The sequence below is a fragment of the Petromyzon marinus genome, unplaced genomic scaffold, assembly GCF_048934315.1.
Source record: "Petromyzon marinus isolate PM22_M1 ecotype Great Lakes invasive population unplaced genomic scaffold, UKy_Petmar_22M1.pri1.0 PM_Scaffold_81, whole genome shotgun sequence".
NCBI classification, from domain to species: Eukaryota; Metazoa; Chordata; class Hyperoartia; order Petromyzontiformes; family Petromyzontidae; genus Petromyzon; species Petromyzon marinus.
In genome coordinates, this window is record NW_027423690.1 from 288,997 (window position 1) to 306,856 (window position 17,860).

The 17,860-nt window shown below is 55.2% G+C and overlaps 1 protein-coding gene across 2 annotated transcripts in view; it reads right to left on the reverse strand.

Moving 5' to 3' along the window:
• Positions 1-17,860, reverse strand: part of LOC116938203 (polypyrimidine tract-binding protein 1-like) — a 117,787-nt gene that overhangs the window by 67,890 nt on the left and 32,037 nt on the right. For both annotated transcript variants that reach the window (XM_076064852.1, XM_076064853.1), the window contains exons 3-5: positions 9,066-9,138; positions 6,876-7,072; positions 809-955 (exon numbers count right to left, since the gene is read on the reverse strand). In XM_076064852.1, coding sequence (XP_075920967.1) covers positions 809-955; positions 6,876-7,072; positions 9,066-9,138 — 417 coding nt within the window. The remainder of the gene's footprint in view (positions 1-808; positions 956-6,875; positions 7,073-9,065; positions 9,139-17,860) is intronic.

A 17,860-nucleotide genomic window follows, 5' to 3' on the forward strand; every position in this document is an offset into this window, starting at 1 on the left:
GTGGTGGTAGTAATGTTGTAGTGGTGGTAGTTGTGTGGTGGTAGTAATGTTGTAGTGGTGGTAGTGTAGTGGTGGTAGTGGTAGTAGTGTGGTGGTAGTGTAGTGGTAGTAGTGGTAGTTGTGTGGTAGTGGTAGTTGTGTGGTAGTGGTAGTGTGATGGTGGTAGTGTAGTGGTAGTAGTGGTAGTGGTGGTGGTAGACGTGGTGGTAGTGTAGTGGTGGTAGTTGTGTGGTGGTAGTAATGTTGTAGTGGTGGTAGTGTAGTAGTAGTTGTGTGGTGGTGGTAGTGTGGTAGTGGTAGTGTAGTGGTAGTTGTGTGGTAGTGGTAGTAGTGGTAGTTGTGGTGTTGGTAGTCGTGGTGGTGGTAGTGGTAGTGGTGGTAGTAATGCTGTAGTGGTAGTGGTGGTGGTAGTGGTGGTAGTAATGTTGTAGTGGTGGTGGTGGTAGTAGTGGTAGTAATGTTGTAGTGGTAGTTGTGTTGTTGGTAGTGGTGGTGGTAGACGTGGTGGTGGTGTTGGTAGTGGTGTTGGTGGTAGTGTAGTGGTAGTAGTGGTAGTTGTGTGGTAGTGTAGTGGTGGTAGAGGTGGTGGTGGTAGTGTGTTGGTAGTTGTGGTGTTGGTAGTGGTGGTGTTGGTGGTGTTGGTAGTGGTGGTGGTGGTAGACGTGGTGGTGGTAGACGTGGTAGTTGTGTGATGGTGGTGGTGGTGTTGGTAGACGTGGTGGTGGTGGTGGTAGTGGTAGACGTGGTAGTTGTGTGATGGTGTTGGTAGTTGTGTGATGGTGTTGGTAGTTGTGTTGGTGGTAGTCACCGCTTGGTGTGGGGAGTTGTCCGTCTTGAGCTCCCGGTGGTTTGAGTACTGCACAAAGACGGGCTGACTGCGGACGTGCAGAGTGACCGTGGTGTAGTAGTTCACCATCGTCACCGCCGCCTCCTCCGATGACATCTCAAGGAACGCCTGGGGGTGAGGGGTGGGTTAACACCCCGTTACTCCGTGGGTGAGCGGGTGACTGAGTGCGTGTGTGTACGTGCGAGTGTGTGTACGTGCGAGTGTGTACGTCAGCGTGTGTGGGAGTGTGTGTGTGTACGTGCGAGTGTGTGTATGGGAGTGTGTGTACGTCAGTGTGTACGTGCGAGTGTGTGTATGGGAGTGTGTGTGTGGGAGTGTGTGTGTACGTGTGAGTACGTGTGTGTACATGAGCGAGGTGTGTGTACGTGTGTGTGTACGTGTGAGTACGTGTGTGTACGTGTGTGTACGTCAGTGTGTGTATGGGAGTGTGTGTATGGGAGTGTGTGTGTGTGTACGTGTGTGTGTGTGGGAGTGTGTGTGTACATGAGCGAGGCGTGTGTACGTGTGAGTGTGTGTATGTTAGCGAGGTGTGTGTACGTGTGAGTGTGTGTATGGAGTGTGTGTATGGGAGTGTGTGTGTGTACGTCAGTGTGTGTGAGTGTGTGTACGTGCGAGTGTGTACGTGAGTGTGTGTATGGGAGTGTGTGTGTGTACGTGAGTGTGTGTGTGTGTGTACGTCAGTGTGTGTGTGAGTGTGTGTGTGTACGTGAGTGTATGTGCGTGTGAGTGTGTGTACGTCAGTGTGTGTGCGAGTGTGTGTATGGGAGTGTGTGTGTGTGTACGTGTGTGTGTACGTGTGAGTACGTGTGTGTACGTCAGTGTGTGTGTGAGTGTGTGTGTGTACGTGCGAGTGTGTGTATGGGAGTGTGTGTGTGTACGTGAGTGTACGTGTGAGTACGTGCGAGTGTGTACGTGAGTGTGTGTATGGGAGTGTGTGTGTGTACGTCAGTGTGTGTGTGTGTACGTACGAGTGTGTGTACGTGCGAGTGTGTGTATGGGAGTGTGTGTGTGTACGTGAGTGTACGTGTGAGTGTGTGTGAGTACGTGTGTGTACGTGTTTGTGTACGTGTGTGTACGTGCGAGTGCGTACGTGAGTGTGTGTATGGGAGTGTGTGTGTGTACGTCAGTGTGTGTGTGTGTACGTGCGAGTGTGTGTACGTGCGAGTGTGTGTATGGGTGTGTATGTGTGTGTGAGTGGGGAGCGATAGTGTAGCGGTTAGCGCTACGCTGCGCTATGAACCTGGCGACCCGGGTTCGATTCCCGCTCACGGCCAACACCAGTGACGATTATCTGAACCGGTCCCGGGCCTCCCCTAGGTCGACTCAGCCTCAAATGAGTACCAGGTGCGGTGTGTAAACATCGCCGCTAGGGAGACAAAGGCGGTCGGGCGTGGTGCTGGCCACCCACCCCCTCGTGTACCGTTCCGGCCTTCATAGGTGCTCGCTAACAGCACTTGCCCCTACAGTCTGTTACAGGCTATATGGGAGATCATTGTGTGTACGTGTGAGTGTGTACGTGTGAGTGTGTGTATGTTAGCGAGGTGTGTGTACGTGCGAGTGTGTGTATGGGAGTGTGTGTGTGTGTACGTGTGAGTGTGTGTACGTGTGAGTGTGTGTACGTGTGTACATGAGCGAGGTGTGTGTACGTGTGAGTGTGTGTACGTGTGAGTGTGTGTACGTGCGAGTGTGTGTACGTGAGTGTGTGTATGGGAGTGTGTGTGTACGTCAGTGTGTGTGTGAGTGTGTGTACGTCAGTGTGTGTGTACGTGTGTGTGTGTTCCTCTGTCGGGAGCTGGACCGGTACCGCCTGGATCTATGCGGCATTCAGGAGGTCCGGTGGACCGGCTCTGGCTCCTGCCACCATGAGGGGTGGACAGTCCTCTACTCGGGGCAGCAGACTGCCAAACAACAGGGTGTGGGTCTTCTTTTGAATAAAATAATGAAGGGGGCGTGGGAGCGTGGCGGTGAGGTGTGGGAAGCTGTAAGCCCCAGGCTACTTTGGGCTCGCCTTCCCATCAACCGGAGGCGAGGAATGGTGGTCGTGGTTACTTATGCCCCCACCGAAGATGAACATCCGTGGAGGGATGCAGGCAAAGCCGATGAGTCAGATGCCTTCTATGACCTCCTGTCACAGGTGCTGGCTAAAGTGGCCCCTCGGGATAGAGTCATCATGTTGGGTGACTTCAATGCCCGAGTTGGTCATGATACTGGCACCTGGTCTGGAGTGATTGGAGGGCATGGGCCAGATCAGCTCAATACCAACGGTAGGAGGCTGCTAGATTTTTGTGCAGCCCATGGGCTTGTAATTACCAACACGCTGTTCCGGCATCGGCGCATCCACACAACATCATGGATGCATGCCGGGTCCAAGCAAGAACATCTGCTGGACTACATAGTGACGGACCAGCGAATGCGAGCCCATATCCTTGACACCAGGACCTACCGTGGAGCTGATCTGCCCTCTGACCATCGACTAGTCATCTGTAAGATGCGCCTGCCATTCTTCCACTCCGGTGGTGGGTGTACACCCAGGACCCCATTCCAACCTAAAGTGGCCTGGTCTCAGTTATCTGATGAAAGTTGCAAGCGAGAATTTCATCATCGCTTGCGGCTGGGATTGGCATCGTCCCCGACTCCTCCTGATGTCGAGGGTAAATGGGCGAGGTTTAGGACTGTGACTCATGCAGCTGCAATGGCTGCTTTGGGTACGCGGTCCAGACCTCCCCAGACACCCTGGATGACAGAGGAGTTGTTCAGGATGGTTGAGAAAAAGCGACAGGCCCACTGTCATCGGCTACAGAATCCCACGTCAGAGAATGAGGAGGCTTACCGCAGCCTTCGCTCGGAGGTTCGGAGAGCCGTGAGGCGCTGCAAGGATGGGTGGTGGTCGCGGGTTGCTGAGGAGATGGAGTCTGCCTCAGTGGCCCGTGATCACAAATCGCTATTTAACTCCATCAAAAAAGTAACCTGCAGCGCCACACCTATTACCATCATTAGGGGAAAAAACGGTGATCCAATTTCCGACCCCCAGGAACAGGTTCGCAGATTTGCTGAGCATTTCTGTGAGGTCCTGGGGGAGGGAAAATCCCACAGCCAGGAAAACATCGTGGCACAAAGTGAGGATGACCCTGCTGAGGCTGCGGTGCCTCAAATATTGGATGAAGTCACCCCCTGTGAGTGGCTGGCTGAGGTGCCATCTGCTGAGGAAGTATTGAAGGCGATCCGGAGTCTGAGACCAGGAAAGGCAGCGGGCAGAGATGATCTCCCAAGCGAAATGCTGAGGGAGGGTGGCGTTTGTGCACAGACTGCCCTATATGACATCATAACAACAGTCTGGACCACTGGACGGGTTCCGCAGGATTGGAAGGATGCCCTGGTGGTCCCCCTTTTTAAGAAGGGGGACCGCACAGACTGTAACAACTACAGGGGCATCTCACTCCTCAGTGTGCCGGGAAAGGTCCTGGCAAGGATTATTCAGCATCGCCTTGCCAGGCACGCTGAGGAGAGGCTTGCGGAGACCCAATGCGGTTTCAGGAAAGGGCGGTCCTGCACAGATGCCATATTTTCTGTCCGTCTGCTACAGCAGAGGTGTAGGGAATTCCAACAAGACCTACATCTCTGCTTTATTGACCTGGTCAAGGCCTATGATACCATCAGTAGGCCTGGGCTCTGGGTCGTTCTTCGTGCTTTTGGAGTACCTGACCCTCTGCTCACGATCATTAAGGACCTTCATGATGGTGAGCGGGCCCGGGTAAAACTACGTGGCCGGGAGTCAGAGCCATTCCCTGTACACCTTGGGGTGCGACAGGGATGTCCTCTGGCTCCCACATTATTTAACATCTATTTTGACCACGTAGTTCGTGAAGCCTTCAATAGCTGTACCGGGGGAATCTCCATATGGTACAGATATAATGGGAGGCTAATCGATGCCCGGGTGCGGTCAAGGGATGGCTCCCTATTGCTCAACCACGTTATGTATGCTGATGACTTGGTAATAGCTGCTCAGTCAGAGGAGGAGTTGGAGACGCTGCTGCTGAGACTGGAGCGTGCCACTAAGAGGTGGGGCCTTACCATCAGCCCCACCAAAACTAAGCACCTGCCTGGGTATTTTGTACCATCGGACACTCCACCCCCACAACTCCCAATCGGTGATGGGGCAGTTGTGGAGAGAGTGGAGAGTTTCCCATACCTGGGCAGTGTGCTTATGACTGGCTCCAGTTTAACAGCAGAGGTCTCACTCCGAATCAGTCGAGCGGCAATATCTTTACATCGGTTGCGTAACGCTGTGTGGAAGCTACCTGGTCTGTCGCTCCGCACTAAGCTTCAGGTCTTCTCGGCCACGGTCATTCCCTCCCTTCTCTACGCTTGCGAAACGTGGACCCCCCTAATGGAACATCTTCGCCGGTTAGAAACATTTAGGCTGACCTGCCTACGATCCATCCTGGGTTTAACCAGACTGGATTGTGTGAGGAGCTCACAAATCCTTGAAAGATCTGGGCAGGGTCCCATCGGTGAGCTCCTCCGGCAGGCAAGGCTGCGATGGCTGGGTCATGTAGCCCGCATGCCCAGCCACCACATGCCGAAACAGCTTTTGTTTGGCCGGATTGAGGGGGCTAAGCGGGCGCGGCACGGGCTAGAGAAGAGATGGAGTGATGTGGTACAGGAGGACGTGGAGCTGAGTGGACTTGCCGATGACTGGTACCAGCGGTGTCAAGATCGGCCTCTGTGGAGGAGGCTCGTGAAGGATGCTACTGGGCAGTTGGAGGCAGTCGCCCTCCAACAACAACGGAGGGCGGAGGAGCGACGCTCACAACAGCGAGCGGAGCGCCGGGTGGCTAAAGCACAGCAGGTTGGCACAGTAGGGGGCACAGGTGGTGCATCAGCCAGTCATCTCAGTCAGTCGACCCGTGGCACCTGGGTCTGCCCCGTGACCTCCTGCCAGCGGGCGTTCGACACTTCACGTGGCCTCAGGGTGCACATAGCCTGGCACAAGCGTCGTGGTGACGTCACCGCCACTTAGTGGCGAATGGCGGTTGTTGTTGTTGTTGTGTACGTGTGTGTGTGTACGTGAGCAAGGTGTGTGTACGTGTGTGTGTATGTGTGTATGTACGTGTGAGTGTACGTGTGTGTATGGGAGTGTGTGTGTGTACGTGTGTGTGTACGTGTGAGTGTGTGTACGTGTGAGTGTGTGTACGTGAGCGAGGTGTGTGTACGTGAGCGAGGTGTGTGTACGTGTGTGTGTATGTGTGTGTACGTGTGTGTGTACGTGTGTGTATATGTGTATGTGTGTACGTGTGTGTGTACGTGTGTGTATATGTGTATGTGTGTACGTGTGAGTGTGTGTACGTGAGCGAGGTGTGTGTACGTGTGTGTGAGTTTGTGTACGTGAGTGTGTGTGTACGTGAGTGTGTGAGTATGTGTGTATATGAGCGAGGTGTGTACGTGTGTGTGTGTGTGTGTACATGAGCGAGGTGTGTACGTGTGTGTATGTACGTGTGAGTGTACGTGAGTGTACGTGTGAGTGTGTGTACGTGAGCGAGGTGTGTGTACGTGTGTGTGTACGTGTGAGTGTGTGTACGTGTGAGTGTGTGTACGTGTGTGTATGTACGTGTGAGTGTGTGCACGTGTGTGTGTGTGCACGTGTGAGTGTGTGTACGTGTGAGTGTGTGTACGTGTGAGTGTGTGTACGTGTGAGTGTGTGTACGTGTGTATGTGTACGTGTGTATGTGTACGTGTGTGTGTACGTGTGTGTGTACGTGTGTGTATGTGTACGTGTGTATGTGTACGTGTGTGTGTGTGTACGTGTGTGTGTGTGTACGTGTGTGTGTGTGTACGTGTGTGTGTGTACGTGTGTGTGTATGTACGTGTGTGTGTACGTGTGTGTACGTGTGTGTGTGTGTGTACGTGTGTGTGTACGTGTGTGTGTACGTGTGTGTGTGTACGTGTGTATGTGTACGTGTGTGTGTACGTGTGTGTACGTGTGTGTGTGTGTGTACGTGCGAGCGAGTGAACGCGAATCCTCCTCCACCTGGTTCTTGCCCTTGAGCATGAGGATGTTGGTGACCTTGCCGAAGGGCATGGCCAGCGAGATGACCTCCGTCTCCGACACGTCGCTCGGCAGCTTGCGGAAGTGGAGCACCCGGGAGGGCAGCCCGGGACCGCCTCCACCTCCACCACCACCACCACGCGAGTCTCCCTTGAACTTCTTACTGTCGTTGCCATTGGCTGGGAGACAGGGATGGGGAGATGGGTGAGTGGGTGAGTGAGTGGGCAAGTGAGTGGGTGGGTGGGTGAGTGGGTGAGTGGGTGGGTGGGTGAGTGGGTGAGTGGGTGAGTGAGTGGGTGGGTGGGTGGGTGAGCGAGTGGGTGAGTGGGCGAGTGGGCGAGTGAGCGAGTGGGTGAGTGGGTGAGCGAGTGGGTGAGTGGGTAAGCGAGTGAGTGAGCAAGTGAGTGAGCAAGTGAGTGAGCAAGTGAGTGGGTGGGTGGGCGAGTGAGCGAGTGGGTGAGTGAGTGAGTGGGTGAGTGGGTGAGTGTGTGAGTGTGTGAGTGAGTGGGTGAGTGAGTGGGTGTGTGGGTGAGCGAGTGAGGGAGTGAGTGGGTGAGCGAGTAAGTGAGTGAGTGAGCGAGTGAGTGAGTGGCCGCCACACGAGTCTCCCTTGAACTTCTTACTGTCGTTGCCATTGGCTGGGAGACAGGGATGGGGAGATGGGTGGGTGGGTGAGTGGGTGAGTGAGTGAGTGAGTGGGTGAGTGAGTGGGTGAGTGAGTGAGTGAGTGGGTGAGTGAGTGGGTGGGTGGGTGAGCGAGTGGGTGGGTGGGTGGGTGAGCGAGTGGGTGAGTGGGCGAGTGGGCGAGTGAGCGAGTGGGTGAGCGAGTGGGTGAGTGGGTAAGCGAGTGAGTGAGTGAGCAAGTGAGTGAGCAAGTGAGTGAGCAAGTGAGTGGGTGGGTGGGCGAGTGAGCGAGTGGGTGAGTGAGTGAGTGGGTGAGTGGGTGAGTGTGTGAGTGTGTGAGTGAGTGAGTGGGTGAGTGAGTGAGTGGGTGTGTGGGTGAGCGAGTGAGGGAGTGAGTGGGTGAGCGAGTAAGTGAGTGAGTGAGTGAGCGAGTGAGTGAGTGGCCACCACACGAGTCTCCCTTGAACTTCTTACTGTCGTTGCCATTGGCTGGGAGACAGGGATGGGGAGATGTGTGAGTGAGTGAGCGGGTGAGCGAGTGAGAGAGCGAGCAAGTGGGTGAGCGAGTGAGAGAGAGCGGGTGAGTGGGTGGGTGAGAGAGAGTGGGTGAGAGCAAGCGGGTGGGTGAGTGGGTGAGCGAGTGAGAGAGAGCGGGTGGGTGAGCGAGCGGGTGAGTGAGAGAGAGCGAGTGGGTGAGTGAGCGAGTGGGTGAGTGAGCGAGTGGGTGAGCGAGTGAGAGAGGGTGGGTGGGTGAGCGAGCGGGTGAGCGAGTGAGAGCGAGCGGGTGAGTGAGCGAGTGGGCGAGCGAGTGAGAGAGAGTGGGTGGGTGAGCGAGTGAGAGAGAGTGGGTGGGTGAGCGAGTGGGTGAGTGAGCGAGTGAGAGAGAGTGGGTGAGTGAGCGAGCGGGTGAGCGGGTGGGTGAGCGAGCGAGTGGGTGAGCGAGTGGGTGAGCGAGTGGGTGAGCGAGTGGGTGAGCGAGTGAGAGCGAGCGGGTGGGTGAGCGAGCGGGTGAGCGGGTGGGTGAGTGAGCGAGTGGGTGAGTGAGCGAGTGAGAGAGAGTGGGTGAGTGAGCGAGCGGGTGAGCGGGTGGGTGAGCGAGCGAGTGGGTGAGCGAGTGGGTGAGCGAGTGGGTGAGCGAGTGGGTGAGCGAGTGGGTGAGCGAGTGGGTGAGCGCGAGTGGGTGAGCGCGAGTGGGTGAGCGCGAGTGGGTGAGCGAGTGGGTGAGCGAGTGGGTGAGCGAGTGGGAGCGAGCAGGTGAGTGAGCGAGCGGGTGAGCGAGTGGGTGAGCGAGTGGGTGAGCGAGTGGGTGAGCGAGTGGGTGAGTGAGCGAGTGGGACCGAGCAGGTGAGTGAGCGAGTGGGTGAGTGGGTGAGTGAGCGAGTGGGTGAGTGGGTGAGTGAGCGAGTGAGAGAGGGTGGGTGGGTGAGCGAGCGGGTGAGCGAGTGGGTGAGTGAGCGAGTGAGCGAGCGGGTGAGTGAGCGAGTGGGTGAGTGGGTGAGTGAGCGAGTGAGAGAGGGTGGGTGGGTGAGCGAGCGGGTGAGTGGGTACCGGTCGTAGACCCGGAGTTCATGGCGGAAGGTCCGTTAGAAAACCCCGCAGAGTGTAGCTCCTCTGATCCTCTCTGGGGGTAGAGACACAGGGAGACACGTGGGGGTAGAGACACGTGGTGGGTGGGGGTAGAGACACGTGGTGGGTGGGGGTAGAGACACGTGGGGGTAGAGACACGTGGTGTGGGTGGGGGTAGAGACACGTGGGGTAGAGACACGTGGGGTAGAGACACGTGGGGTAGAGACACGTGGGGTAGAGACACGTGGGGTAGAGACACGTGGGGTAGAGACACGTGGGGTAGAGACACGGGGTGGGTGGGGGTAGAGACACGTGGGGTAGAGACACGTGGGGGTGGGTGGGGGTAGAGACACGTGGGGTGGGTGGGGGTAGAGACACGTGGGGTAGAGACACGTGGGGTAGAGACACGTGGGGTAGAGACACGTGGGGTAGAGACACGTGGGGGTAGAGACACGTGGTGTGGGTGGGTGGGGGTAGAGACACGTGGTGTGGGTGGGTGGGGGTAGAGACACGTGGGGTAGAGACACGTGGGGTAGAGACACGTGGGGTAGAGACACGTGGGGTAGAGACACGTGGGGGTGGGTGGGGGTAGAGACACGTGGGGTGGGTGGGGGTAGAGACACGTGGGGTAGAGACACGTGGGGTAGAGACACGTGGGGTAGAGACACGTGGGGTAGAGACACGTGGGGTAGAGACACGTGGGGTAGAGACACGTGGGGTAGAGACACGTGGGGTAGAGACACGTGGTGTGGGTGGGGGTAGAGACACGTGGTGTAGAGACACGTGGTGTGGGTGGGGGTAGAGACACGTGGTGTAGAGACACGTGGGGTAGAGACACGTGGTGTGGGTGGGTGGGGGTAGAGACGCGTGGGGGTGGGTGGGGTAGAGACACGTGGTGTAGAGACACGTGGTGTGGGTGGGTGGGGGTAGAGACACGTGGTGTGGGTGGGTGGGGGTAGAGACACGTGGTGTGGGTGGGTGGGGGTAGAGACACGTGGGTGTGCGGTGTTTTGCCACCCACCCCCTCGTGTGCTGTGGCGGCCTTCATTGGTGCCACTCTATAACAGCACTTGCCCCTACGATCTGTTAAGGCTATATGGGGGACCTTTGTCTGTGTGCGTGTGTTTACAGCGGTTGTGTGTAGGTGTGTGTGTGTAGGTGTGTGTGTGTAGGTGTGTGTGTGTAGGTGTGTGTGTGTAGGTGTGTGTGTGTAGGTGTGTGTGTGTAGGTGTGTGTGTGTAGGTGTTTTACAGTGTGTGTGTGTAGGTGTGTGTGAAGGGGGCGTGGGAGCGTGGCGGTGAGGTGTGGGAAGCTGTAAGCCCCAGGCTACTTTGGGCTCGCCTTCCCATCAACCGGAGGCGAGGAATGGTGGTCGTGGTTACTTATGCCCCCACCGAAGATGAACATCCGTGGAGGGATGCAGGCAAAGCCGATGAGTCAGATGCCTTCTATGACCTCCTTTCACAGGTGCTGGCTAAAGTGGCCCCTCGGGATAGAGTCATCATGTTGGGTGACTTCAATGCCCGAGTTGGTCATGATACTGGCACCTGGTCTGGAGTGATTGGAGGGCATGGGCCAGATCAGCTCAATAACAACGGTAGGAGGCTGCTAGATTTTTGTGCAGCCCATGGGCTTGTAATTACCAACACGCTGTTCCGGCATCGGCGCATCCACACAACATCATGGATGCATGCCGGGTCCAAGCAAGAACATCTGCTGGACTACATAGTGACGGACCAGCGAATGCGAGCCCATGTCCTTGACACCAGGACCTACCGTGGAGCTGATCTGCCCTCTGACCATCGACTAGTCATCTGTAAGATGCGCCTGCCATTCTTCCACTCCGGTGGTGGGTGTACACCCAGGACCCCATTCCAACCTAAAGTGGCCTGGTCTCAGTTATCTGATGAAAGTTGCAAGCGAGAATTTCATCATCGCTTGCGGCTGGGATTGGCATCGTCCCCGACTCCTCCTGATGTCGAGGGTAAATGGGCGAGGTTTAGGACTGTGACTCATGCAGCTGCAATGGCTGCTTTGGGTACGCGGTCCAGACCTCCCCAGACACCCTGGATGACAGAGGAGTTGTTCAGGATGGTTGAGAAAAAGCGACAGGCCCACTGTCATCGGCTACAGAATCCCACGTCAGAGAATGAGGAGGCTTACCGCAGCCTTCGCTCGGAGGTTCGGAGAGCCGTGAGGCGCTGCAAGGATGGGTGGTGGTCGCGGGTTGCTGAGGAGATGGAGTCTGCCTCAGTGGCCCGTGATCACAAATCGCTATTTAACTCCATCAAAAAAGTAACCTGCAGCGCCACACCTATTACCATCATTAGGGGAAAAAACGGTGATCCAATTTCCGACCCCCAGGAACAGGTTCGCAGATTTGCTGAGCATTTCTGTGAGGTCCTGGGGGAGGGAAAATCCCACAGCCAGGAAAACATCGTGGCACAAAGTGAAGATGACCCTGCTGAGGCTGCGGTGCCTCAAATATTGGATGAAGTCACCCCCTGTGAGTGGCTGGCTGAGGTGCCATCTGCTGAGGAAGTATTGAAGGCGATACGGAGTCTGAGACCAGGAAAGGCAGCGGGCAGAGATGATCTCCCAAGCGAAATGCTGAGGGAGGGTGGCGTTTGTGCACAGACTGCCCTATATGACATCATAACAACAGTCTGGACCACTGGACGGGTTCCGCAGGATTGGAAGGATGCCCTGGTGGTCCCCCTTTTTAAGAAGGGGGACCGCACAGACTGTAACAACTACAGGGGCATCTCACTCCTCAGTGTGCCGGGAAAGGTCCTGGCAAGGATTATTCAGCATCGCCTTTCCAGGCACGCTGAGGAGAGGCTTGCGGAGCCCCAATGCGGTTTCAGGAAAGGGCGGTCCTGCACAGATGCCATATTTTCTGTCCGTCTGCTACAGCAGAGGTGTAGGGAATTCTAACAAGACCTACATCTCTGCTTTATTGACCTGGTCAAGGCCTATGATACCATCAGTAGGCCTGGGCTCTGGGTCGTTCTTCGTGCTTTTGGAGTACCTGACCCTCTGCTCACGATCATTAAGGACCTTCATGATGGTGAGCGGGCCCGGGTAAAACTACGTGGCCGGGAGTCAGAGCCATTCCCTGTACACCTTGGGGTGCGACAGGGATGTCCTCTGGCTCCCACATTATTTAACATCTATTTTGACCACGTAGTTCGTGAAGCCTTCAATAGCTGTACCGGGGGAATCTCCATATGGTACAGATATAATGGGAGGCTAATCGATGCCCGGGTGCGGTCAAGGGATGGCTCCCTATTGCTCAACCACGTTATGTATGCTGATGACTTGGTAATAGCTGCTCAGTCAGAGGAGGAGTTGGAGACGCTGCTGCTGAGACTGGAGCGTGCCACTAAGAGGTGGGGCCTTACCATCAGCCCCACCAAAACTAAGCACCTGCCTGGGTATTTTGTACCATCGGACACTCCACCCCCACAACTCCCAATCGGTGATGGGGCAGTTGTGGAGAGAGTGGAGAGTTTCCCATACCTGGGCAGTGTGCTTATGACTGGCTCCAGTTTAACAGCAGAGGTCTCACTCCGAATCAGTCGAGCGGCAATATCTTTTCATCGGTTGCGTAACGCTGTGTGGAAGCTACCTGGTCTGTCGCTCCGCACTAAGCTTCAGGTCTTCTCGGCCACGGTCATTCCCTCCCTTCTCTACGCTTGCGAAACGTGGACCCCCCTAATGGAACATCTTCGCCGGTTAGAAACATTTAGGCTGACCTGCCTACGATCCATCCTGGGTTTAACCAGACTGGATTGTGTGAGGAGCTCACAAATCCTTGAAAGATCTGGGCAGGGTCCCATCGGTGAGCTCCTCCGGCAGGCAAGGCTGCGATGGCTGGGTCATGTAGCCCGCATGCCCAGCCACCGCATGCCGAAACAGCTTTTGTTTGGCCGGATTGAGGGGGCTAAGCGGGCGCGGCACGGGCTAGAGAAGAGATGGAGTGATGTGGTACAGGAGGACGTGGAGCTGAGTGGACTTGCCGATGACTGGTACCAGCGGTGTCAAGATCGGCCTCTGTGGAGGAGGCTCGTGAAGGATGCTACTGGGCAGTTGGAGGCAGTCGCCCTCCAACAACAACGGAGGGCGGAGGAGCGACGCTCACAACAGCGAGCGGAGCGCCGGGTGGCTAAAGCACAGCAGGTTGGCACAGTAGGGGGCACAGGTGGTGCATCAGCCAGTCATCTCAGTCAGTCGACCCGTGGCACCTGGGTCTGCCCCGTGACCTCCTGCCAGCGGGCGTTCGACACTTCACGTGGCCTCAGGGTGCACATAGCCTGGCACAAGCGTCGTGGTGACGTCACCGCCACTTAGTGGCGAATGGCGGTTGTTGTTGTTGTTGTTGTTGTGTGTAGGTGTGTGTGTGTAGGTGTGTGTGTGTGTAGGTGTGTGTGTAGGTGTGTGTGTGTAGGTGTGTGTGTGTAGGTGTGTGTGTGTGTAGGTGTGTGTGTAGGTGTGTGTGTGTTTACAGCGCTTGTGTAGGTGTGTGTAGGTGTGTGTGTGTTTTACAGCGTGTGAGTGTGTGTGTTTGCAGTGTGTAGGTGTGTGTAGGTGTGTGTGTAGGTGTGTGTGTGTAGGTGTGTGTGTGTAGGTGTGTGTGTGTAGGTGTGTGTGTGTAGGTGTGTGTGTGTAGGTGTGTGTGTGTAGGTGTGTGTGTTTTACAGTGTGTGTGTAGGTGTGTGTGTTTTACAGTGTGTGTGTAGGTGTGTGTGTGTGTAGGTGTGTGTGTGTAGGTGTGTGTGTGTTGGTGTGTGTGTGTAGGTGTGTGTGTGTGTTTTACAGCGCGTGTGTAGGTGTGTGTGTGTAGGTGTGTGTGTGTAGGTGTGTGCGTGTGTAGGTGTGTGTGTGTAGGTGTGTGTAGGTGTGTGTGTGTAGGTGTGTGTGTGTTTTACAGTGTGTGTGTAGGTGTGTGTGTGTAGGTGTGTGTGTGTAGGTGTGTGTGTGTAGGTGTGTGTGTGTAGGTGTGTGTGTTTTACAGTGTGTGTGTAGGTGTGTGTGTTTTACAGTGTGTGTGTAGGTGTGTGTGTGTGTGTGTAGGTGTGTGTGTGTAGGTGTGTGTGTGTGTAGGTGTGTGTGTTTTACAGTGTGTGTGTAGGTGTGTGTGTGTGTTTTACAGCGCGTGTGTAGGTGTGTGTGTGTAGGTGTGTGTGTCTAGGTGTGTGCGTGTGTAGGTGTGTGTGTGTAGGTGTGTGTAGGTGTGTGTGTGTAGGTGTGTGTAGGTGTGTGTGTGTAGGTGTGTGTGTGTTTTACAGTGTGTGTGTAGGTGTGTGTGTAGGTGTGTGTGTGTATGTGTGTGTAGGTGTATGTGTGTGTAGGTGTGTGTGTAGGCGTGTGTTTTACAGCACGTGTGTAGGTGTGTGTGTGTAGGTGTGTGTAGGTGTGTGTGTGTAGGTGTGTGTAGGTGTGTGTGTAGGTGTGTGTGTAGGTGTGTGTGTAGGTGTGTGTTTTACAGCGCGTGTGTGTAGGTGTGTGTGTGTAGGTGTGTGTGTGTAGGTGTGTGTGTGTGTATTTTACAGCGTGTGTGTGTAGGTGTGTGTGTGTAGGTGTGTGTGTGTAGGTGTGTGTGTGTAGGTGTGAGTGTGTAGGTGTGTGTGTTTTACAGCGCGTGTGTAGGTGTGTAGGTGTGTGTGTGTTTTACAGCGCGTGCGTGTGTGTAGGTGTGTGTGTGTAGGTGTGTGTGTTTTACAGCGCGTGTGTGTAGGTGTGTGTGTGTAGGTGTGTGTGTGTTTTACAGCGTGTGAGTGTGTGTGTTTGCAGTGTGTAGGTGTGTGTGTGCAGCACGTGTGTGTATGTGCGTGTGTGTGTGTTTGCAGTGTGTGAGTGTATGTGAGTATGTGTGAGTGTATGTGAGTATGTGTGAGTGTATGTGTGAGTGTGTATGTGTGTATGTTAGTGTGTATGTTAGTGTGTATGTTAGTGTGTATGTGAGTGTGTATGTGAGTGTGTATGTGTGTATGTGAGTGTGTATGTGAGTGTGTATGTTAGTGTGTATGTGAGTGTGTATGTGAGTATGTGTGAGTGTGTATGTGAGTGTGTATGTATGTGAGTGTGTATGTATGTGAGTGTGTATGTGCGTTTGTGTGAGTGTGTATGTGTGCATGTCTGTGAGTGTGCATGTGTGAGTGTGTGTGTGTGCATGTGTGAGTGTGTGTGTGCATGTGTGAGTGTGTGTGTGAGTGTGCATGTGTGAGTGTGTGTGTGAGTGTGCATGTGAGTGGGTGTGCATGTGTGTGTGCCAGACGGGCAACTCTGTCGTGGACAGTGCTGTGGGGGGAGGGCCAATTCCGATTGGCTCCTCCCTTCATGGCGTCTGTGACCACCACAGGGGCTAAACGGGGGCTCTGGATGGGTGCGAGGGGCTGGTCACCCCTCCACCTTCAAAAATTTACCACGAATTAATTTTTTTATTAATAAGCTTGTGCCGGAGGCCCCGGGGGGACAGGCGTCTATGACGTCTCCTGGCCAAACCCCAATTGGCGGAGCCAGGAGATTGAATCTCTCTACCCTCGGGGCTCCTCCAGAAACAACGAAAAGCCACTTCGTGTGGCCACGTGGAATGTTCGAACGCTCACTGCGGAGGAGAGGCTGCCGCTCCTCTGTCGGGAGCTGGACCGGTACCGCCTGGATCTATGCGGCATTCAGGAGGTCCGGTGGACCGGCTCTGGCTCCTGCCACCATGAGGGGTGGACAGTCCTCTACTCGGGGCAGCAGACTGCCAAACAACAGGGTGTGGCTCTTCTTTTGAACAAAAGAATGAAGGGGGTGTGGGAGCGTGGCGGTGAGGTGTGGGAAGCTGTAAGCCCCAGGCTACTTTGGGCTCGCCTTCCCATCAACCGGAGGCGAGGAATGGTGGTCGTGGTTACTTATGCCCCCACCGAAGATGAACGTCCGTGGAGGGATGCAGGAAAAGCCGATGAGTCAGATGCCTTCTATGACTTCCTGTCACAGGTGCTGGCTAAAGTGGCCCCTCGGGATAGAGTCATCTTGTTGGGTGACTTCAATGCCCGAGTTGGTCATGATGCTGGTACCTGGTCTGGAGTGATCGGAGGGCATGGGCCAGATCAGCTCAATAACAACGGTAGGAGGCTGCTAGATTTTTGTGCAGCCCATGGGCTTGTAATTACCAACACGCTGTTCCAGCATCGGCGCATCCACACAACATCATGGATGCATGCCGGGTCCAAGCAAGAACATCTGCTGGACTACATAGTGATGGACCAGCGGATGCGAGCCCATGTCCTTGACACCAGGACCTACCGTGGAGCTGATCTGCCCACTGACCATCGACTAGTCATCTGTAAGATGCGCCTGCCATTCTTCCACTCCAGTGGTGGGTGTACACCCAGGACCCCATTCCAACCTAAAGTGGCCTGGTCTCAGTTATCTGATGAAAGTTGCAAGCGAGAATTTCATCATCGCTCGCGGCTGGGGTTGGCATCGTTCCCGACTCCTCCTGATGTCGAGGGTAAATGGGCGAGGTTTAGGACTGTGACTCATGCAGCTGCAATGGCTGCATTGGGTACGCGGTCCAGACCTCGCCTGAGACCCTGGCTGACAGAGGAGGTGTTCAGGATGGTTGAGAAAAGGCGACAGGCCCACTGTCATCGGCTACAGCATCCCACGTCAGAGAATGAGGAGGCTTACCGCAGCCTTCGCTCGGAGGTTCGGAGAGCCGTGAGGCGCTGCAAGGATGGGTGGTGGTCGCGGGTTGCTGAGGAGATGGAGTCTGCCTCAGTGGCCCGCGATCACAAATCTCTATTTAACTCCATGAAAAAAGTAACCTGCAGTGCCACACCAATTACCATCATTAGGGGAAAAAACGATGATCCAATCTCCGACCCCCAGGAACAGGTTTGCAGACTTGCTGAGCATTTCTGTGAGGTCCTGGGGGAAGGGAAATCCCTCAGCCAGGAAAACATCGTGGCACAAAGTGAGGATGACCCTGCTGAGGCTGCGGTGCCTCAAATATTGGAAGAAGTCACCCCCTGTGAGTGGCTGGCTGAGGTGCCATCTGTTGAGGAAGTACTGAAGGCAATCCGGAGTCTGACACCAGGAAAGGCACCGGGCAGAGATGATCTCCCAAGCGAAATGCTGAGGGAGGGTGGCGTTTGTGCACAGACTGCCCTATATGACATCATAACAACAGTCTGGACCACTGGACGGGTCCCGCAGGATTGGAAGGGTGCCCTGGTGGTCCCCCTCTTTAAGAAGGGGGACCGCACAGACTGTAACAACTACAGGGGCATCTCACTCCTCAGTGTGCCGGGAAAGGTCCTGGCAAGGATGATTCAACATCGCCTTTCCAGGCACGCTGAGGAGAGGCTTGCGGAGCCCCAATGCGGTTTCAGGAAAGGGCGGTCCTGCACAGATGCCATATTTTCTGTCCGTCTGCTACAGCAGAGGTGTAGGGAATTCCAACAAGACCTACATCTCTGCTTTATTGACCTGGTCAAGGCCTATGATACCATCAGTAGGCCTGGGCTCTGGGTCGTTCTTCGTGCTTTTGGAGTACCTGACCCTCTGCTCACGATCATTAAGGACCTTCATGATGGTGAGCGGGCCTGGGAAAAACTACGTGGCCGGGAGTCAGAGCCATTCCCTGTACACCTTGGGGTGCGACAGGGATGTCCTCTGGCTCCCACATTATTTAACATCTATTTTGACCACGTAGTTTGTGAAGCCTTCAATAGCTGTACCGGGGGAATCTCCATATGGTACAGATATAATGGGAGGCTGAT